Source organism: Oncorhynchus nerka, linkage group LG22 (assembly GCF_034236695.1).
Source record: "Oncorhynchus nerka isolate Pitt River linkage group LG22, Oner_Uvic_2.0, whole genome shotgun sequence".
Lineage (NCBI taxonomy): Eukaryota > Metazoa > Chordata > Actinopteri > Salmoniformes > Salmonidae > Oncorhynchus > Oncorhynchus nerka.
This window is the reverse complement of record NC_088417.1, coordinates 84,456,994-84,477,004: the sequence shown is the minus strand read 5'-3', so window position 1 is coordinate 84,477,004 and position 20,011 is coordinate 84,456,994. Positions and strand designations below refer to the sequence as shown.

The 20,011-nt window shown below is 48.5% G+C and overlaps 1 protein-coding gene across 2 annotated transcripts in view; it reads left to right on the top strand.

The window, feature by feature from the left end:
• LOC115105897 (poly [ADP-ribose] polymerase tankyrase-1-like) overlaps positions 1–20,011 on the top strand; it is a 152,730-nt gene that overhangs the window by 125,575 nt on the left and 7,144 nt on the right. For both annotated transcript variants that reach the window (XM_029628376.2, XM_029628375.2), the window contains 9 exons: positions 3,121–3,292; positions 3,741–3,820; positions 4,885–5,030; positions 6,193–6,358; positions 7,940–8,159; positions 10,535–10,644; positions 15,197–15,385; positions 16,892–17,144; positions 17,345–17,424. In XM_029628376.2, coding sequence (XP_029484236.1) covers positions 3,121–3,292; positions 3,741–3,820; positions 4,885–5,030; positions 6,193–6,358; positions 7,940–8,159; positions 10,535–10,644; positions 15,197–15,385; positions 16,892–17,144; positions 17,345–17,424 — 1,416 coding nt within the window. The remainder of the gene's footprint in view (positions 1–3,120; positions 3,293–3,740; positions 3,821–4,884; positions 5,031–6,192; positions 6,359–7,939; positions 8,160–10,534; positions 10,645–15,196; positions 15,386–16,891; positions 17,145–17,344; positions 17,425–20,011) is intronic.

Sequence of the window (20,011 nt, the reverse complement as noted above, 5' to 3'; positions counted from 1 at the left end):
CTTCACCCATCCTCACCCATCCATCCCTTCACCCATCCATCCATTCCTTCACCCATCCACACCCATCCATCCATCCCTTCACCCATCCACACCCATCCATCCATCCCTTCACCCATCCTCACCCATCCATCCCTTCACCCATCCATCCATTCCTTCACCCATCCACACCCATCCATCCATCCCTTCACCCATCCACACCCATCCATCCATCCCTTCACCCATCCTCACCCATCCATCCCTTCAGTGCAGGTAGCTATCCCCCACAGAGACCCAGCACTAGTTAGCTGGGTAGGGAGCATGACAGAGGGAACAGACATCCAAAGTAAACATTATTCACCTCAGCCATCCATCCCTTCAGCCATTCACCCATCCTCAGCCATCCATCCCTTCAGCCACCCATACTTAGCAATCCATCCCTTCAGCCACCCATCCTTAGCAATCCATCCCTTCAGCCACCCATCCTTAGCAATCCATCCCTTCAGCCACCCATCCTTAGCAATCCATCCCTTCAGCCATCCATCCTTAGCAATCCATCCCTTCAGCCATCCATCCTTAGCAATCCATCCCTTCAGCCACCCATCCTTAGCAATCCATCTCTTCAGCCATCCATCCTTAGCAATCCATCCCTTCAGCCATCCATCCTTAGCAATCCATCCCTTCAGCCACCCATCCTTAGCAATCCATCCCTTCAGCCACCCATCCTTAGCAATCCAGCCCTTCAGCCATCCACCCCTTCACCCATCCTCAGCCATCCATTCATTCACCCATCCTCAGCCATACATACCTTCATCCATCCATCCCTTCAGCCATACATACCTTCAGCCATCCATCCCTTCAGCCATCCTCAGCCATACATACCTTCAGCCATCCTCAGCCATACATACCTTCACCCATCCTCAGCCATACCACTTCAGCCATCCTCAGCCATACATCCCTTCAGCCATCCATCCCTTCAACCATCCTCAGCCATACATACCTTCACACATCCTCAGCCATACATCTTCAGCCATCCTCAGCCATACATACCTTCAGCCATCCATCCCTTCAGCCATCCTCAGCCATACATACCTTCACCCATCCTCAGCCATACAGCTTCAGCCATCCTCAGCCATACATCCCTTCAGCCATACATCCCTTCCGCCATACATACCTTCAGCCATCCTCAGCCATACAGCCCTTCAGCCATACATACCTTCAGCCATACATACCTTCAGCCATCCTCAGCCATACATATCTTCACCCATCCTCAGCCATACATCTTCAGCCATCCTCAGCCATACATCCCTTCACCCATCCTCAGCCACCCATCCTCAGCCATCCTCAGCCATCCATCCCTTCAGCCATCCTCAGCCATACATCCCTTCACCCATCCTCAGCCATACATCCCTTCACCCATCCTCAGCCACCCATCTTCAGCCATCCTCAGCCATCCATCCCTTCAGCCATCCTCAGCCATACATCCCTTCACCCATCCTCAGCCATACATCCCTTCACCCATCCTCAGCCATACATCCCTTCAGCCATCCATCCCTTCACCCATCCTCAGCCACCCATCTTCAGCCATCCATCCCTTCAGCCATCCTCAGCCATACATCCCTTCACCCATCCTCAGCCATACATCCCTTCACCCATCCTCAGCCATACATCCCTTCACCCATCCTCAGCCATACATCCCTTCAGCCATCCATCCCTTCACCCATCCTCAGCCACCCATCTTCAGCCATCCATCCCTTCAGCCATCCTCAGCCATACATCCCTTCACCCATCCTCAGCCATACATCCCTTCAGCCATACATCCCTTCACCCATCCTCAGCCATACATCCCTTCACCCATCCTCAGCCATCCATCCCTTCAGCCATACATCCCTTCACCCATCTTCAGCCATCCTCAGCCATACATCCCTTCAGCCATCCATCCCTTCAGCCATCCTCAGCCATACATCCCTTCACCCATCCTCAACCATACATCTTCAGCCATCCTCACATACATCCCTTCAGCCATCCATCCCTTCAGCCATCCTCAGCCATACATCCCTTCACCCATCCTCAGCCATCCATCCCTTCAGCCATCCTCAGCCATCCATCCCTTCAGCCATCCTCAGCCATACATCCCTTCACCCATCCTCAGCCAATCATCCCTTCAGCCATCCATCCCTTCACCCATCCTCAGCCATCCATCCCTTCACCCATCCTCAGCCATGCATCCCTTCACCCATCCTCAGCCATGCATCCCTTCACCCATCCTCAGCCATCCATCCCTTCAGCCATACATCCCTTCAGCCATACATCCCTTCACCCATCCTCAGCCATACATCCCTTCACCCATCCTCAGCCATCCATCCCTTCAGCCATACATCCCTTCAGCCATACATCCCTTCACCCATCCTCAGCCATACATCCCTTAAGCCATACATCCCTTCAGCCATCCATCCCTTCACCCATCCTCAGCCATCCATCCCTTCACCCATCCTCAACCATACATCCCTTCACCCATCCTCAACCATCCATCCCTTCAGCCATCCATCCCTTCACCCATCCTCAGCCACCCATCTTCAGCCATCCTCAGCCATCCATCCCTTCAGCCATCCTCAGCCATACATCCTCATCTATACATCCCTTCAGCCATCTAAAGTAAACAGCAGCACGTGCCTGACTGCCTGCCTGGCTGGCTGAGCAGTTAACACAGTCAAGCAGTGCCTAGTATTGGAGTTTTTCTGCTGTGCTCAGATCAGTGTGTCTGTGGGGAGCAGGGCTGTGCTGTGTTGTTCTAAGCAGAGCCTCCCCTTTCATTGGAGTTGAATTAAATGAGGACATCCCAGGAGCTAAGAGAAACGGAGATGGTGCTGAATGAATAAGTCTGTCAGGAAGCAAACTTAGACATGCATGCTCTTATAGACACATATACATTTACATATGCAGTAGACCTCCCAAAAACTCTCGCGCACACACACACACACACACACACAAAATGGATGCGCACGCAAACACACTCCCAGTTCCTGCTCGGGGCTGATAGTCTCTGAAGAGCTCTAGCAGCCTTAGGGCTCAGCTGGGGAAAATTCACTCACAGCACAGCTCAATCCCCACAACCCCTCTCCTCACTCATTCCCTATCTCCCAGATGAATGCACTGGACACCCTGGGGCAGACAGCCCTGCACCGTGCTGCCATGGCAGGACACCTCCAGACCTGCAGACTGCTGCTGAGCTACGGCGCAGACGCCTCCATCCTCTCACTACAGGGATTCACCGCCTCACAGATGGGCAACGAGGCCGTGCAGCAGATACTCAGTGGTACGGAGAGACAACAGAGAGAGAAGGAGAGAGACAGCAAGAGAGAGAATATATGTTTGTGCCTGACAGCTCTGAATATGTGTGGGTCAGTGGAGGCTGCTGAGAGGAGGACGGCTCATAATAATGTCTGGAAAGGAACTAATGGAACGGCATCAAACACATAGAACCCACATGTTTGATGTATTTGATACCATTCCACTGATTTCTCCAGTCATTACCACTAGCCTGCCCTCCCCAATTATGGTGCCACCAACCTCCTGTGGTGTGGGTTTGTGTTTATTTACCTTTATCTCCTCTCCATTCTATTCAGACAGTCTTTGTCGGTTCCATCGCTGTGTCTTCCATGGACAGCGACTGTGCAGTGACAGAGTGACCTTTCTGCTGGCTGGGGTTGTGTTACACTGAGACACTGGTTGGTGATTATGTGATGTTCTTTTTGCTTGCCCAGAAAATGTACCTGTGAGGAACTCTGATGTAGACTATCAACTCCTGGAGGCAGCTAAAGCTGGAGATCTGGACACTGTGAAGGTAGGATTCTCATTTAAGTGTGTGTGCGTGCGTCTGTGTGGTCCTTACTCGCTGGCATAGCTAGCTGACTCACAAGAAAAAGAAGGCTAATACACGACATGCACAGGACCCGTTGATATGGAAACTGTTATTGGATTTTCTACTACTCTTTGTCTTGGTATGTGAACTCACTGGACTGCATCACCTTCAACTCCCAACCTGCATTCAGGGGTAGATGTAACATAGTAAATGTACATCTGGGACACTCCATTAGTATGATATGTTACGTTTCTTATGGTATGTATTAATTTATGGATGTCCATCATTTCGTACATGTTAAGAATTGCCATTCGTACAATATGTTACAAATTATTTTGTATTTTATGAATTACAATTATTTTGATATGTTACAAATGATGTGGTATTTTACGAATTACAATTCTTATATGTTACGAATTGCAATTCGTACAGCGAAATGATATGTTACAAATCCAATTTGATGTGGCTAACAATAGCTAGGTGGCTAACGCTAACGTTAGGTGGCTTGGTGGCTAATGTTAGCTAGTCTAGGAGTTAGGATATATGGTTAGGGTTAAGAGTTAGGTTAAAGGGTTAAGGGAAGGGTTGGCTAACATGCTAAGTAGTTGCAATGTAGCTAGAAAAGTAGTAAGTATTTGCATTAGCTTGAATGCTAATGTTGTCTGTGATTTAAGTTTTGAACGCGCAAACTTTGGGTTGATACCCCACTTCTGTTTTTGCCTTAAGTAACCTTCAGTCATATGTAACTACACCAAACATAACATATGACTGTATCATACTAATTTGAATGTCCCGGATTTATGTTTACCATGTTACGTCTAGTCTATGAGACCAGGCTGCAACTCAAGATATTGTAAGAATGTTTTGAAAACGTGCCATTTTCACCTCTGCTGCTTTTTCAGGTTTGATTTGATCTGCCTGTGCTGCTGTTAACTGAATGTTAGAATGGAAACTGAGTGTGTTTCTCTTTTTCCACTCTCACTCTCTCTGCAGACTGCTTTGCTGCTGTCGGAATGTAAAACGGTTCTCTCTCTCTCTCCTTGCAGTCATTGTGCTCTCCACAGAATGTGAATTGTCGGGACCTGGAGGGTCGTCACTCCACTCCACTGCACTTCGCCGCCGGTTACAACCGTGTGGCGGTGGTGGAGTACCTGCTGCATCATGGGGCCGACGTCCACGCTAAAGACAAGGGGTGAGTCTTTGGCTGACTGACTATCTGTCTGGCTGGTTGGCTGCCTGGCTGACTGACTATCTGTCTTGCTGGTTTGCTGCCTGGCTGGCTTACTATGTGTCTGGATGGTGGTTGGCTGGCTATCGGTCTTTCTTTCTCCCTATCTGTCTGTGTGTCGCTGTCTATTAGCTCAGAAATCTGCATGTGTCTGTCTATCTCCTATCTCTACAGTGCTTTCATCTTCTCTGCTCCACCACTCCCCTGATGATATAGAATGTTATGTCTGTCTATGGTAGAAAATGACAAGATTATGTTGTAAAATACTGTTTGTGCATCGAATAAAGATTCTCTGTACTCATCTTTGTCTGTGTGGACTGAGTTGGGCCTCTGGGGCTTGGCGCTGGAAATTGATTTATGTTGGCTTGGTGATAAAACCTACAGCCTGCATCCCATAGATTGAATTGGTATTTGTGTACTATGAGGTACCAGGGAGGAGATGTCTCTGGTCTGGATAGTTGATAACAATAACCTTGTCTTGGGGGCTAAACCCTGGTTTCTATACAATTAGAACAGTCTTCACTGCAGATACTATCTGATGTGAATTATTCATTTCTTTAATACAAATCCTAACCTTTTGACCCGTTCCACACATCTGTTGTTTGTCACGTATTCAGGAGCATGTGTCTTAACTATAAAATGCCGTGGCTCAGTTCTGCTCATTGGGTTCTCAGCGATCACCTCCGGGCGATTGTTGACCAGCTCCATTATTGCAATAATGGATCTCTCTCTCTCCGCCTTCTCTCCCTCTCTCCCCCCTTCTGTGTCGCTCTCTCCCTTCCGCCTTCTCTCCCTCTCTCCCCCCTTCTGTGTCGCTCTCTCCCTTCCGCCTTCTGTCTCTCTCTCTCCCTTCCGCCTTCTGTCTCTCTCTCTCTCTCTCTCTCTCTCTCTCTCCTTCTGTCTCTCTCTCTCTCTCTCTCCCCTTCTGTCTCTCTCTCTCTCTCTCTAACCTTCTGTCTCTCTCTCTCTCTCTCTCCCCCTTCTGACTCTCTCTCTCTCTCCCCCTTCTGACTCTCTCTCTCTCCCCCTTCTGACTCTCTCTCCCCTTCTGACTTTGTCTCCCTCTCCATTGATGTATCTCTCTCCGTCTCTTTCAATCCATATCTTTCTCTGTCTCTCTCTACAGAGGTCTGGTGCCCCTGCACAACGCCTGTTCTTATGGTCACTATGAGGTAGCTGAGTTGCTGGTGAGACATGGGGCGTCGGTGAATGTGGCAGACCTATGGAAGTTCACTCCTCTCCACGAGGCTGCAGCCAAGGGCAAATACGAGATCTGCAAGCTGCTCCTCAAGGTACTGTACACAACTGAACTCAGGCCTGTGGGACTACAACAGAGTTTGTCATTCAAAATATCTCTGGAGGCTATCACGCGTTCTCAACCCCTGTCTCTGTCTCTCTCTCGGTCTCTCTGCGTCTGTGTCTCTCTCTCTCTTTTTTGAGGGCTTTATTGGCATGGGAAACATAAATTAACATTTCCAAAGCAAGTGAAGTACATAATCAACAATACAAATTAACAGATAACATTGCACTCACATTTCCAATGGCATTATGTTGAAATAGTTCAAGTACCAAAGGGAAAATATATAAACATAAATATGGGTTGTATTTACAATGGTGTTTGTTCTTCACTGGTTGACCTTTTCTTGTGGCAACAGGTCACAAATATTGCTGCTGTGATGCACACTGTGGTATTTCACCCAATAGATATGGGAGATTATCAAAATTATTATTATGGGATTTGTTTTCAAATTCTTTATGGGTCTGTGTAATCTGAGGGAAATATGTGTCTCTAATATGGTCATAATTTGGGCAGGAGGTTAGGAAGTGCAGCTCAGTTTCCACCTCATTTTGTAGGCTGTGTGCACATAGCCTGTCATCTCTTGAGAGCCATGTCTGCCTATGGCGGCCTTTCTCAATAGCAAGGCTAAGATCACTGAGTCTGTACATAGTCAAAGCTTTCCTTTGGGTCAGTCATGGTGGTCAGGTATTCTGCCACTGTGTACTCTCTGTTTAGGGCCAAATAACTACAGCAAACTAGAATGCTATCTTTTTGTTTTGTCATGATTTGGTTGGGTCTAATTATGCTGCTGTCCTGGGGCTCTGTGGAGTCTGTGCTTGTGAACAGAGCCCCAGGACCAGCATGCTTAAGGGGCAGTTCTCCAGGTTCATCTCTCTGTAGGTGATGACTTTGTTTTGGAAGGTTTGGGTTTCTCTCTCTCCTTAAATACCTTTTACAGAGAGGTACTGTAGAAAGTCATAACAGTTTAGTCATTTAATTTTATCACATGCTGATGCCCATTGGTAGTAAAGACTGTTTATTACGGCTGAATAATAGACAGGAAAAACACTTGTGTTTTATGGCTTATTTTCATTACACCTCTGGTCATGATTTGATCACTGGAGAGAGAGAGAAAGGGGAGAGAGCAGGATGTGTAATGTGTTCCTTCTCATCGGCATAAGTAGGGCCAGTTTATGTCTTATAAAATATGTGAAACATGTGTATCTGGCTGTAAACTGAGGAGTTATTTTTGATTGCATTAGCATATAAAAATGCTAAGAGCTGCTGGAGCATCTAACTTCCCACCTCATAGTTAGTGTTCCATTAAACTTGATGCACATCACAAGAATAACCCTGCTGAATAAATGTAATTTTTTTTAGATTCTGAGTTATTTCAGAAGTTCTTATCACACGCTTTCTCAACCCGTCTCCCTCTGTTTCTCACTTTGGCATTAAAGAAACCAGCAACCATGTGTTCACCAGCCCATATTCACTGCAGCAGCCAAGAGGCACAGATTTCCTAGGTTTCAATTAAAGCTATACTCACTGCTGTCCCTTAGCAATACATGACAAGCCCCTCTGCTGGTTCCCTCAGCATGGGGCAGACCCGACCAAGAAGAACCGTGATGGAAACACTCCTCTGGACATGGTGAAGGAGGGGGACACGGACATCCAGGACCTGCTGAGAGGAGACGCTGCCCTGCTGGACGCTGCGAAGAAAGGCTGTCTGGCCCGCGTCCAGAAGCTCTGCAGCCCAGAGAACATCAACTGTAGAGACACACAGGGACGCAACTCCACCCCCCTGCACCTTGCAGGTGAGACTGGGCACCAAGACATAGCCAGGGGTACATACAGACCCACCCAGTTTGACTTCTGTTTCTAAATATCAAGTTCTGTTAACAAATAACAGTGTCAGTTATACTTGTGAAAAGGGCCAGATTTGATGGATTGTTAAATGACTTGTAGAGAGACCACACAGTGTCCTGAGTAACTGGCTGAAGTAGGTCTGCCAATGTAATCTCATGGACCCACTGTGTTTACAAGCTGAAGCTAGGTGTGATTGTAGACTCCCCCAGTGTGCCCAGATGGTCGGCTGTGGGGCCAGTCTGCCCCCCCCCCCCTGTGTCTGTGTGAAGCTGGTAGGCTGTGGCTCATTGGAGGGGGGACAACAGATGGGTGAAAGGAAGTAACAGGCACAGTAGGGGATAGGGAACAGCCCCAGCCTGGGACAACAGCTGACCTGACACCATGTTTTACTACAATATAAAGACAAAGTGGCAGTGCTCTGTCAACAGCACTAAGTGCATATTATGGGATGTATTAGGTTACAAAATCCAACTTTTTATATATAATGTTAATAATATGGTAGAGAAAGACCCCACGGAACGATTCAGAACATGAACGATCATATTTGTCTTGGTAAAATGTATTTTATAACAAAAGGATGAGATGTGAAAGTACGTCACTAAAGAGCGTTTTCACCCAGTCTGGGCAGAGTGGATGGACACCCTACAGTATGACCTCTCTAGGTGGCAGAGGAGCAGCATAGACTCCCCTCATCTCACACACACACAATCTATTTTTATTTATTTATTTCACCTTTATTTAACTAGGCAAGTCAGTTAAAAACAAATTCTTATTTACAATGATTGCCTACCCCGGCCAAACCCTCCCCTAACCTGGACGAATATGAATTCAAAAATAAGACTCATAAATATCAAAAAGAAGTAACAAAGACCAATAGAAACAAATTGTAGTATGTAAATACAAATAAAAAAGGGAATCAAACTATTACACTATTACCCTGTTGCTAACAGAAAACACAAATACAACTCAATTGCACAAATCCTATATCACACAAATACACAAATAGAATAACACACTTATAAAGAAGAGAACATGATTATTGCACTTCAAACAAGAAATACACAAGCTAAATTGCACTAGTACTGTACAAAGTTACAGGTCCCCTGCTCCCCCTACCTCGGGCTTCCAGTGGGGAGACCTGAGGTCAATAATGTTGATTAGACGAAGTCCTGGAGGGGAGAGAAGCAGAGGAGTAATGTGGAGGAGCTGTGCAGAGGGGCAGAGAGGAGCTGTGCAGAGGGGCAGAGAGGAGCTGTGCAGAGGGGCAGAGAGGAGCTGTGCAGAGGGGCAGAGAGGAGCTGTGCAGAGGGGCGGAGAGGAGCTGTGCAGAGGGGCGGAGAGGAGCTGTGCAGAGGGGCAGAGAGGAGCTGTGCAGAGGGGCAGAGAGGAGCTGTGCAGAGGGGCAGAGAGGAGCTGTGCAGAGGGGAGCTGTGCAGAGGGGCAGAGGGGAGCTGTGCAGAGGGGAGCTGTGCAGAGGGGCAGAGGGGAGCTGTGCAGAGGGGCAGAGGGGAGCTGTGCAGAGGGGCAGAGAGGAGCTGTGCAGAGGGGCAGAGAGGTGCTGTGCAGAGGGGCAGAGAGGTGCTGTGCAGAGGGGCAGAGAGGAGCTGTGCAGAGAGGAGCTGTGCAGAGGGGAGCTGTGCAGAGGGGCAGAGAGGAGCTGTGCAGAAGGGCAGAGAGGAGCTGTGCAGAGAGGAGCTGTGCAGAGGGGAGCTGTGCAGAGGGGCAGAGAGGAGCTGTGCAGAGGGGCAGAGAGGAGCTGTGCAGAGGGGTAGAGAGGAGCTGTGCAGAGGGGTAGAGAGGAGCTGTGCAGAGGGGTAGAGAGGAGCTGGGCAGAGAGGAGCTGTGCAGAGGGGAAGAGAGGAGCTGTGCAGAGGGGAAGAGAGGAGCTGTGCAGAGGGGAAGAGAGGAGCGGTGCAGAGGGGAAGAGAGGAGCGGTGCAGAGGGGAGCGGTGCAGAGGGGAGCGGTGCAGAGGGGAGCGGTGCAGAGGGGAGCGGTGCAGAGGGGAGCGGTGCAGAGGGGAGCGGGACAGAAGGGAGTGGTGCAGAGAGGGGCAGAGGGGACCGGAGGGGCTCAGGGTGGAGAAGAGGCCTCATCACACAACGGCAGAACTGTATTTCTTTTCTCTATTTCTGCTCAATTTCTTACACAATAAATTACTGCAGTGGCATAGGGTCACTCTATGAAGCTGAGCTTGTTTAAGACCTTGAAAGAATAGTGAAAAGAAAAGAGGGAGAAAGAGGCAGAGAGGGATTGAGATGGAACACCAGCCATATGGTGCCAAGCTATATTAACCCATTGTGTGTTTGCTTCCACCCCCACCAGCTGGCTACAATAACCTGGAGGTAGCAGAATACCTGCTGGAGCATGGAGCTGATGTCAACGCCCAGGACAAGGGGGGCCTCATCCCCCTCCACAACGCTGCCTCTTATGGGGTGAGTAACTCACCTCCTCCCTATCTTCTCCATCCCATGGAACAAGTATTGACTACTTTATTATTTCTAACGCCAGAATAGTTTACTGAGCCAATCAGAGCTCCTCTCTACTCCTGTTCCCCCACATAGCCTCTCTGTGCTTCCTCCTTATGACAAACACAATTTGTTGTGTTCCTGAGTGTGAGGCATTGTGGCGTGTGTGTAAATGGTGTGATGTAGAGGTCCCTCCAAGGCTGAAGGAGCTCATAAAGTTTTCATGTAACACTACGTTTCATAGTTGATTTTGTAAGGAACCCTGGCGTCTCCTAGTGAGGGAGACTTAGTGGAAACACTGGCTGATATGGAGATGATACTGAGTGGTCACAAAGGAATTGAGAGAGACAGAGCACAGCAGCACTGACAGTAAACACTATCTAGTCTACAGTAAATCAAATAGGCCAAGTAACTGTTCAAGCCACAACCAAGCCCTCTCCCAACCTAACCAAGCCCTCTCCCAACCTAACCAAGCCCTCGTCCAACCTAACCAAGCCCTCTCCCAACCTAACCAAGCCCTCTCCCAACCTGACCACGCCCTCTCCCAACCGAACCAAGCCCTCTCCCAACCTGACAAAGCCCTCGTCCAACCTAACCAAGCCCTCGTCCAACCTAACCAAGCCCTCTCCCAACCTGACCAAGCCCTCATCCAACCTAACCAAGCCCTCTCCCAACCTAACCAAGCCCTCGTCCAACCTAACCAAGCCCTCGTCCAACCTAACCAAGCCCTCGTCCAACCTAACCAAGCCCTCGTCCAACCTAACCAAGCCCTCTCCCAACCTATCCAAGCCCTCGTCCAACCTAACCAAGCCCTCGTCCAACTGAACCAAGCCCTCTCCCAACCGAACCAAGCCCTCTCCCAACCGAACCAAGCCCTCTCCCAACCGAACCAAGCCCTCTCCCAACCTAACCAAGCCCTCTCCCAACCGAACCAAGCCCTCTCCCAACCTAACCAAGCCCTCTCCCAACCGAACCAAGCCCTCTCCCAACCGAACCAAGCCCTCTCCCAACTTAACCAAGCCCTCGTCCAACCTAACCAAGCCCTCTCCCAACCTAACCAAGCCCTCTCCCAACCGAACCAAGCCCTCTCCCAACCTAACCAAGCCCTCTCCCAACCGAACCAAGCCCTCTCCCAACCGAACCAAGCCCTCTCCCAACCTAACCAAGCCCTCTCCCAACCTAACCAAGCCCTCTCCCAACCTAACCAAGCCCTCGTCCAACCTAACCAAGCCCTCGTCCAACCTAACCAAGCCCTCGTCCAACCTAACCAACTCCTTTCCCAACCTAACCAAACCCTCTCCCAACCTAACCAAGCCCTCTCCCAACCTGCTCCTCCTCCTCTTGCTGCTGCTGACATAACAGTCCTGGGTTCAGTCCAGCGCCCACCCTGCTGCCCCAACCTAACCAAACCTTCTCCCAACCTAACCAACTCCTCTCCCAACCTAACCAAACCTTCTCCCAACCTAACCAAACCCTCTCCCAACCCAACCAAACTCTCTCCCAACCCAACCAAACCCAACCAAGCCCTCTCCCAACCAAACCCTCTCCCAACCCAACCAAAACCTCTCCCAACCCGACCAAACCCTCTCCCAACCCAACCAAAACCTCTCCCAACCCAACCAAAATCAAATCAAATGTATTTATATAGCCCTTCGTACATCAGCTGATATCTCAAAGTGCTGTACAGAAACCCAGCCTAAAACCCCAAACAGCAAGCAATGCAGGTGTAGAAGCACGGTGGCTAGGAAAAACTCCCTAGAAAGGCCAAAACCTAGGAAGAAACCTAGAGAGGAACCAGGCTATGTGGGGTGGCCAGTCCTCTTCTGGCTGTGCCGGGTGGAGATTATAACAGAACATGGCCAAGATGTTCAAATGTTCATAAATGACCAGCATGGTCGAATAATAATAAGGCAGAACAGTTGAAACTGGAGCAGCAGCACGGCCAGGTGGTCTGGGGACAGCAAGGAGTCATCATGTCAGGTAGTCCTGTGGCATGGTCCTAGGGCTCAGGTCAGTTGAAACTGGAGCAGCAGCATGGCCAGGTGGATTGGGAACAGCAAGGAGTCATCATGTCAGGTAGTCCTGGGGCATGGTCCTAGGGCTCAGGTCCTCCGAGAGAGAGAAAGAAAGAGAGAAGGAGAGAATTAGAGAACGCACACTTAGATTCACACAGGACACCGAATAGGACAGGAGAAGTACTCCAGATATAACAAACTGACCCTAGCCCCCCGACACATAAACTACTGCAGCATAAATACTGGAGGCTGAGACAGGAGGGGTCAGGAGACACTGTGGCCCCATCCGAGGACACCTCCGGACAGGGCCAAACAGGAAGGAAGCCCTCTCCCAACCAAACCCTCTCCCAACCCAACCAAACCCTCTCCCAACCTAACCAAGCCCTCTCCCAACCTGACCAAGCCCTCTCCCAACCTGACCAAGCCCTCTCCCAACCCGACCAAGCCCTCTCCCAACCAGACCAAAACCAACTCTCTCCCTACCTAACCAAACTCTCTTCCAACCCAACCAAACTCTCTCCCAACCCAACCAAACTCTCCCAATCAAACCCTCTCCCAACATAAATGAAACACAATCGCAGGGACAGTTCTGACCATTGAGACAACACAGATGGGAAACTGGGCCATTTGTTAAGCTAATAAGCAGCAGGAATGGCTGTTGTTTGTTTTGTTTATGCCATTGTTTAGTCCAGCAGTAGTGTGTGGCCCCTGGGGGCATGATTAGTCCCAAACAGGAATCTCAGAGCAGGCTGCTACTTACATAACAGTCCTGGGTTCAGTCCAGCGCCCACCCTGCTGCCCCTTGGCATGGTTCCTGCTCCTCCTCTTCCTGCTGCTGACATAACAGTCCTGGGTTCAGTCCAGCACCCACCCTGCTGCCCCTTGGCATGGTTCCTGCTCCTCCTCTTGCTGCTGCTTCAGCCCAAGTATCGGCCAATGTGCTGCTTTGACTGCCTGTGTGCCAGTGTGCTCTTAAGGCCCGTGGGTCGGCTGGGAGGTCTTGGCTGACCTTGACTGAGCCTTACCATCTGTATTACGTAGGGTCACTGTGAGTGGTGATGAATATCATTGGGCTCGGCTCATTACAACATAGTGTGTTGGAGGAGTGCGGAGCACAGAGGCCAGTCTGGCTAGCCGGCTGAGTGGGCCACGTCCAGCCGGCTGAGTGGGCCACGTCCAGCCCGGCTGAGTGGGCCACGTCCAGCCCGGCTGAGTGGGCCACGTCCAGCCCGGCTGAGTGGGCCACGTCCAGCCCGGCTGAGTGGGCCACGTCCAGCCCGGCTGAGTGGGCCACGTCCAGCCCGGCTGAGTGGGCCACGTCCAGCCCGGCTGAGTGGGCCACGTCCAGCCCGGCTGAGTGGGCCACGTCCAGCCCGGCTGAGTGGGCCACGCCCAGCCCGGCTGAGTGGGCCACGTCCAGCCCGGCTGAGTGGGCCACGCCCAGCCCGGCTGAGTGGGCCACGTCCAGCCCGGCTGAGTGGGCCACGTCCAGCCCGGCTGAGTGGGCCACGTCCAGCCCGGCTGAGTGGGCCACGTCCAGCCCGGCTGAGTGGGCCACGTCCAGCCCGGCTGAGTGGGCCACGTCCAGCCGGCTGAGTGGGCCACGTCCAGCCGGCTAGCTCAGTGAATTGTGACTCCTGAGAGTGAGTCAGAGCACAGCATATTGCTGCGATCTTAAAACGCATTGGCGCTTTCTGTAGAAACAAAATGCACTATAGTTGTCAGAATGATGGATGATATGGAGGTTTGATATGGATGGATGATATGGAGGGTTGATATGGAGGGTTGATATGAAGGGATGATATGGAGGGTTGATATGAAGGGATGATATGGAGGGTTGATATGGAGGGTTGATATGGAGGGTTGATATGAAGGATTGAAATGGAGGGTTGATATGGAGGGTTGATATGGAGGGATGATATGGAGGGTTGATATGGAGGGTTGATATGAAGGGATGATATGGAGGGATGATATGAAGGGATGATATGGAGGGTTGATATGAAGGGATGATATGGAGGGTTGATATGGAGGGTTGATATGGAGGGTTGATATGGAGGGTTGATATGGAGGGTTGATATGGAGGGTTGATATGAAGGGATGATATGGAGGGTTGATATGAAGGGATGATATGGAGGGTTGATATGGAGGGTTGATATGGAGGGTTGATATGAAGGGATGATATGGAGGGTTGATATGAAGGGATGATATGGAGGGTTGATATGGAGGGTTGATATGGAGGGTTGATATGGAGGGTTGATTTGGAGGGATGATATGGAGGGTTGATATGGAGGGTTGATATGGAGGGTTGATATGGAGGGATGATATGGAGGGATGATATGGAGGGATGACATGGAGGGTTGATATGGAGGGATGTGTAAATTCTATGATTCTATGATAATATGATGAGCCATGGATTTAACTGATTCACTCTTTAGTTCATTGAATGACACATTTTTCATTCATACATTCAGATTGAGCCTAACACGTTCCTGTTTCTCCCTCAGCATGTGGATATAGCTGCTCTCCTGATCAAGTACAACACGTGTGTGAACGCTACAGATAAGTGGGCCTTCACCCCGCTCCACGAGGCGGCTCAGAAAGGCCGGACCCAGCTATGTGCTCTGCTACTGGCCCACGGAGCTGACCCTAGCATGAAGAACCAGGAGGGACAGGCGCCACTGGACCTGGCTACGGTATATACACACACACATTTGTAATTACCTCAAGGAATGACCTCACTCTGCCATGTAATACTGTAATACACAATCATAGCTTGTTATGAGGTCCTCACTGATTTTAACCATGTTCTGATTATGAGAAGCTTCGGCGATTGACCTTCCTTCTGATTAATGTGCTGCAGTGCATTCGGAAAATATTCAAACCCCTTCACTTTTTATTACATTACAGTCTTATTCTAAAATGTATTTTTTTTTTAACATGAATCAATCTACACACAGTACCCCATAATGACAAAGCAAAAACATACGAATTCAGACCCTTTACTCAATACATCTCCACAGAACAACTCTGAAGCTCTAGGAAGTCTTGGTGGTTCCAAACTTCTTCCATTTAAGAATGATGGAGGCCACTGGGTTCTTGGGGACCTTCAATGATGCAGACATTTTTGGTACCCTTCCCCAGATCTGTCCCTCGACACAGTCCTGTCTCGGAGCTCTACAGATAATTCCTTCGACCTCATGGCTTGGTTTTTTTCTCTGACATGCACTGTCAACAGTGGGACCTCATATAGACAGATTGTCAGGACCCGGTACGAACCCAGGTCTCCGGAGTGAGAAACAGTCACTTAACCAACTGAGCCACGAATAGTTGGCAGAACCCAGAAGATGAGGCAGACACAGCAGTACTTGAGACGATGTATTTAATGAAGTAAAAAATGAAGTTCTTCAGGAAAACATGTAACTCCACAACTTCAAAAGGAATTCCACAAGAACAAAGGTAATCCTCCAAGACAAAAAGGTAAATCCACAAGGTGGAAGGTATAGCACAAAAAGCCTCAAAAAATACTCAAAAACAAACAAACAAGAACAAAAAACAGAATTCCACAAGAGAGTCCACCGGGATCAACAAGAGTTCACAGAGTACTAGGGCTGGGTGCTAACATACAAACACAGAGCAAAGGACTGAGGAAAACAAAGGGTTTAAATACAATCAGGGGAAACGAGGCACAGGTGCAAATAATAAATGGGGATCAAGGGAAAACAAAAGGTCAAAAGGCACAATGGGGGCATCTAGTGACCAAAAACCGGAACAACCCTGGCCAAAACCTGACACAGATGTGTGCCTTTCCAAATCATGTCCAATCAATTTAATTTACCACAGGTGGACTCTAATCAAGTTGTTGAAACATCTCAAGGATGATCAATGGAAACGGGATGCACCTGAGTTCAATTTCGAGTCTCATAGCAAAGGGTCTTAATACTTGTGCAAATAAGGTTTTTTTTTTTTTTTTTTTTAACCTCTTTTCGCTTTGTCATTATGGGGTATTGTGTGTAGATTGAGGGAAAAAATATATTTCATCCATTTTGGAATAAGGCTGTAATGTAACAAAATGTGGAAAGAGTGAAGGGGTCTGAAAACATTCCGAATGCCCTGTATATGGATTACTGTGTAAATCAATGAATATCTTTACTATATAATCCTCATTACATTGTGTCTGTTTCTTGTCTCCTCTGTCTCAGGCTGATGACATCAGAGCGCTGCTGATAGATGCCATGCCTCCAGACGCCCTGCCCAGCTGCTTCAAGCCTCAGGCCACAGTGGTCAGCGCCTCAGTGGTCAGTACAGCGGTCATCTCTCCAGCCTCCACGCCCTCCTGCTTGTCTGCAGCCAGCAGCATAGACAACCTGTCCGGGTCCCTCAGCGAGCTCACTGTGGCTGGAGCCACTGGGCCTGCAGATGGAGCCACCGGCTCCGACAGGAAGGACAAAGAGAGTACGTAAACCCTCCGACTTTTATATACAGTATATTATAATATTATACAACTTTGTCAAGCCAAGGATGGACATTTTTCTTTGACATCAACAATGATTAAAATGACCTCGCATCATACTCTTATACATATGAGAAACAGTTAGCCTGATTTGTCTCACGGTATTTAAGCAGTCTTGTCTGTTTTGTGTTTCATTCAACAGCTATTGTAGACATGAACATCAGCCAGTTCCTGAAGAGCTTGGGGTTGGAGCACCTGCGTGACATCTTCCAGAGGGAACAGGTAAATGCACGTATCCTTGTGGTCCCTGTACGAGCCAATCACTTTCATGTTTACTGTTGCCCAATCATACACCTCTTGTCACTCACGCCACAAACCTAAAAAGCTCAACTCTCAATCTACCTGTCATCCATGCTTCTCTGTCTACAGCTGGTCTTTTTACTGGAGCTTTCCACAGTCAGTCAGTAGTATTGACTGCCTGCCTCATCCATAGAAACAGATCATCTCAGACTTTACCATGCTGCATGGCCAGACACTGAAATGACCCTCATCATGTAGAGTAGACTGCCCCCACTCTTCTCTATCACCTGCTCTTCCTTTCCCTTCCTCCCTCCCTCCCCTCTCTGCATGTACCTGCAGCAGCTCCAAGTGCCCTGTATCTCCTTGTCTCCAGCAGGATAGTTTAGGCTGACCTCTTCATCCCACTGCTGATTGGTTTTAGGGGGAATGTTGGGTTCCACGCAGAGCGTTGAGAGTGTGGAGTTCCATGCCAGGTGAAAACAGGCTGGGGACACAGTAGGGATGCTGGGACGGAGAGGGCTTTCATTTTCACATAGATGAGCAGATGAATCCCTACAGTGGGGAGCAGAGTGAGGTCTGGAGAGCGGAAAAAATCAGACAGGTTTCTTTTCCTGATTGTTTAGACCGGGTCAATAGTTTGAGGCTCTTTGAGATAGCCAAGGATGAGGCTCTTTGAGATAGTCAAGGATGAGGCTCTTTGGGTTTGTGAGAGAGAGATAATTCAGGGGATATTTGCTCAGTGAATAAAAAAATCAAGGGTCCTCCATACACAGTCACTAACACACCCCACACTCACACCACGGCCTCTACATACAGTCTCAACGTTATACTCTCTATATGCGATTGTGTGAGCGTTTGTTTATTTGTCCATATCTGAAGGTTTGTGTTTGTGTGTGGGCTGCATGATGATGATGATGATGATGCATGCTGCTGTGAAAAAGGATTCTCCAGTGTTGTTGATCAGTGAACATGCAGTTTAGTAGTGAGTCACCCATTTAAATCCCTCTCTTCTCCCCATCGTCTTCTCCTCCACATGCTAAGTTTATCCCCTCAGTGGGTGGAGAGATTTTAAACAACTCACTGCACTGGCCTGATGACTGAGGGTGGCCGAGAGAGAGGGAGAGCTCTGAACCTGACTCATGTCTTGGTACAATGGGTCATGGTAGGCTGCAAAAAGGGATAGAAGAAGGGCCCCAGCGACAAGGGTTGGAAACTTTCCGGTAAATTTCCAGAATTTTTCCGGAAATTTTCCATGGGAAGTTCATTAAGGCCGTGAATTTTGGTAATTTTGCTTAAATTCATCAAAAAGGATAGCTTATAACAGTGAACCTTTTTTTGTGGGATACACAAGGCAATTCTAGGTCTTGTGGCATATTTTGGTTAAACTATCCCCAATTCAATGGAATCGCAACCCTCTGCATGCACAGTGCATTCTTCCATCACATGTGCAGTGCACTCTTCCATCACATCTACAGCTGATTATCAAGATCTTGCGCATTAATGAGATGCTATTGAGCCGACACTACTACACTGTCTGAGCGAAGGACTACATGCTTTCTAGTAAGTTTTTATTGCAATAATGGGTGGGGTGAATACATTTTAAATGACATACATGTTTTTTTTGTTAAATAGTAGCCTATAACAAAGTGTGTTTAAATAATTTCTAACTTGTTAACCATTTCTGCTACCATGTGGGGTTTAGCTTGCTTGAGCCTGCTAACTGAGGAATGTTAATTCACCTGTTTCCATGCGTGTTTAATTTTAAAACATGCATCTTATAAAGGAGTTGTTTAATCGAACTGCTTAACTATTTATCTGAACATGGAATTATATTTGTTTTTTAAATTGTTCTAATCTTTACAGGAAAATGCCACGGGCACTGTCTGATGTGTGGAGACATTTCACTGCAGCTAATGGAGAAGGAAAAGCTGTGTACATTTGCAAATACGGTGCCAAATCATATGTGAAGAATGCAACAAAGATGCAGAATCATCTGGCCAAGTGCATAAAGTTCCCTCAGCGCTCACAACAAGCAACCTGACAAAAGTCCCTCTTCTTCTGTTCTAGGTGAAAATGATGAATCAGACACCTTATCAATAGCAACAGCTCATGGTCCTCCTGGAATCAGAAGTTTTTTTTTTACTGAATGGAGGAACGTAGTCAGAGAAATTCTGATGAATGTCTTGCTCGAGCTGTGTATGCAACTGGTTTACCTCTGATGCTCACAGGCAATGTGTATTGGAAGAGATTTCTGAATTTTCTTCGCCCAGCATACACCCCTCCAACCAGACATGCTTTATCTACTAATTTGCTGGATGCAGATTTCAAGTAAAGGTCAAGCAAATCATAGAGAAAGCAGACTGTATTGCAATCATCTCTGATCGGTGGTCAAATGTTTGTGGGCAAGGAATAATTAACTACATCTCCACCCCTCAACCAGTATTCTACAAGAGCACAGACACAAGGGAAGACAGACACACCGGTCTCCACATTGCAGAATAACTGAAAGCAGTCATCAATGACCTTGGACCACAGAAGGTATTTGCACTGGTGACAGACAATGCTGTGA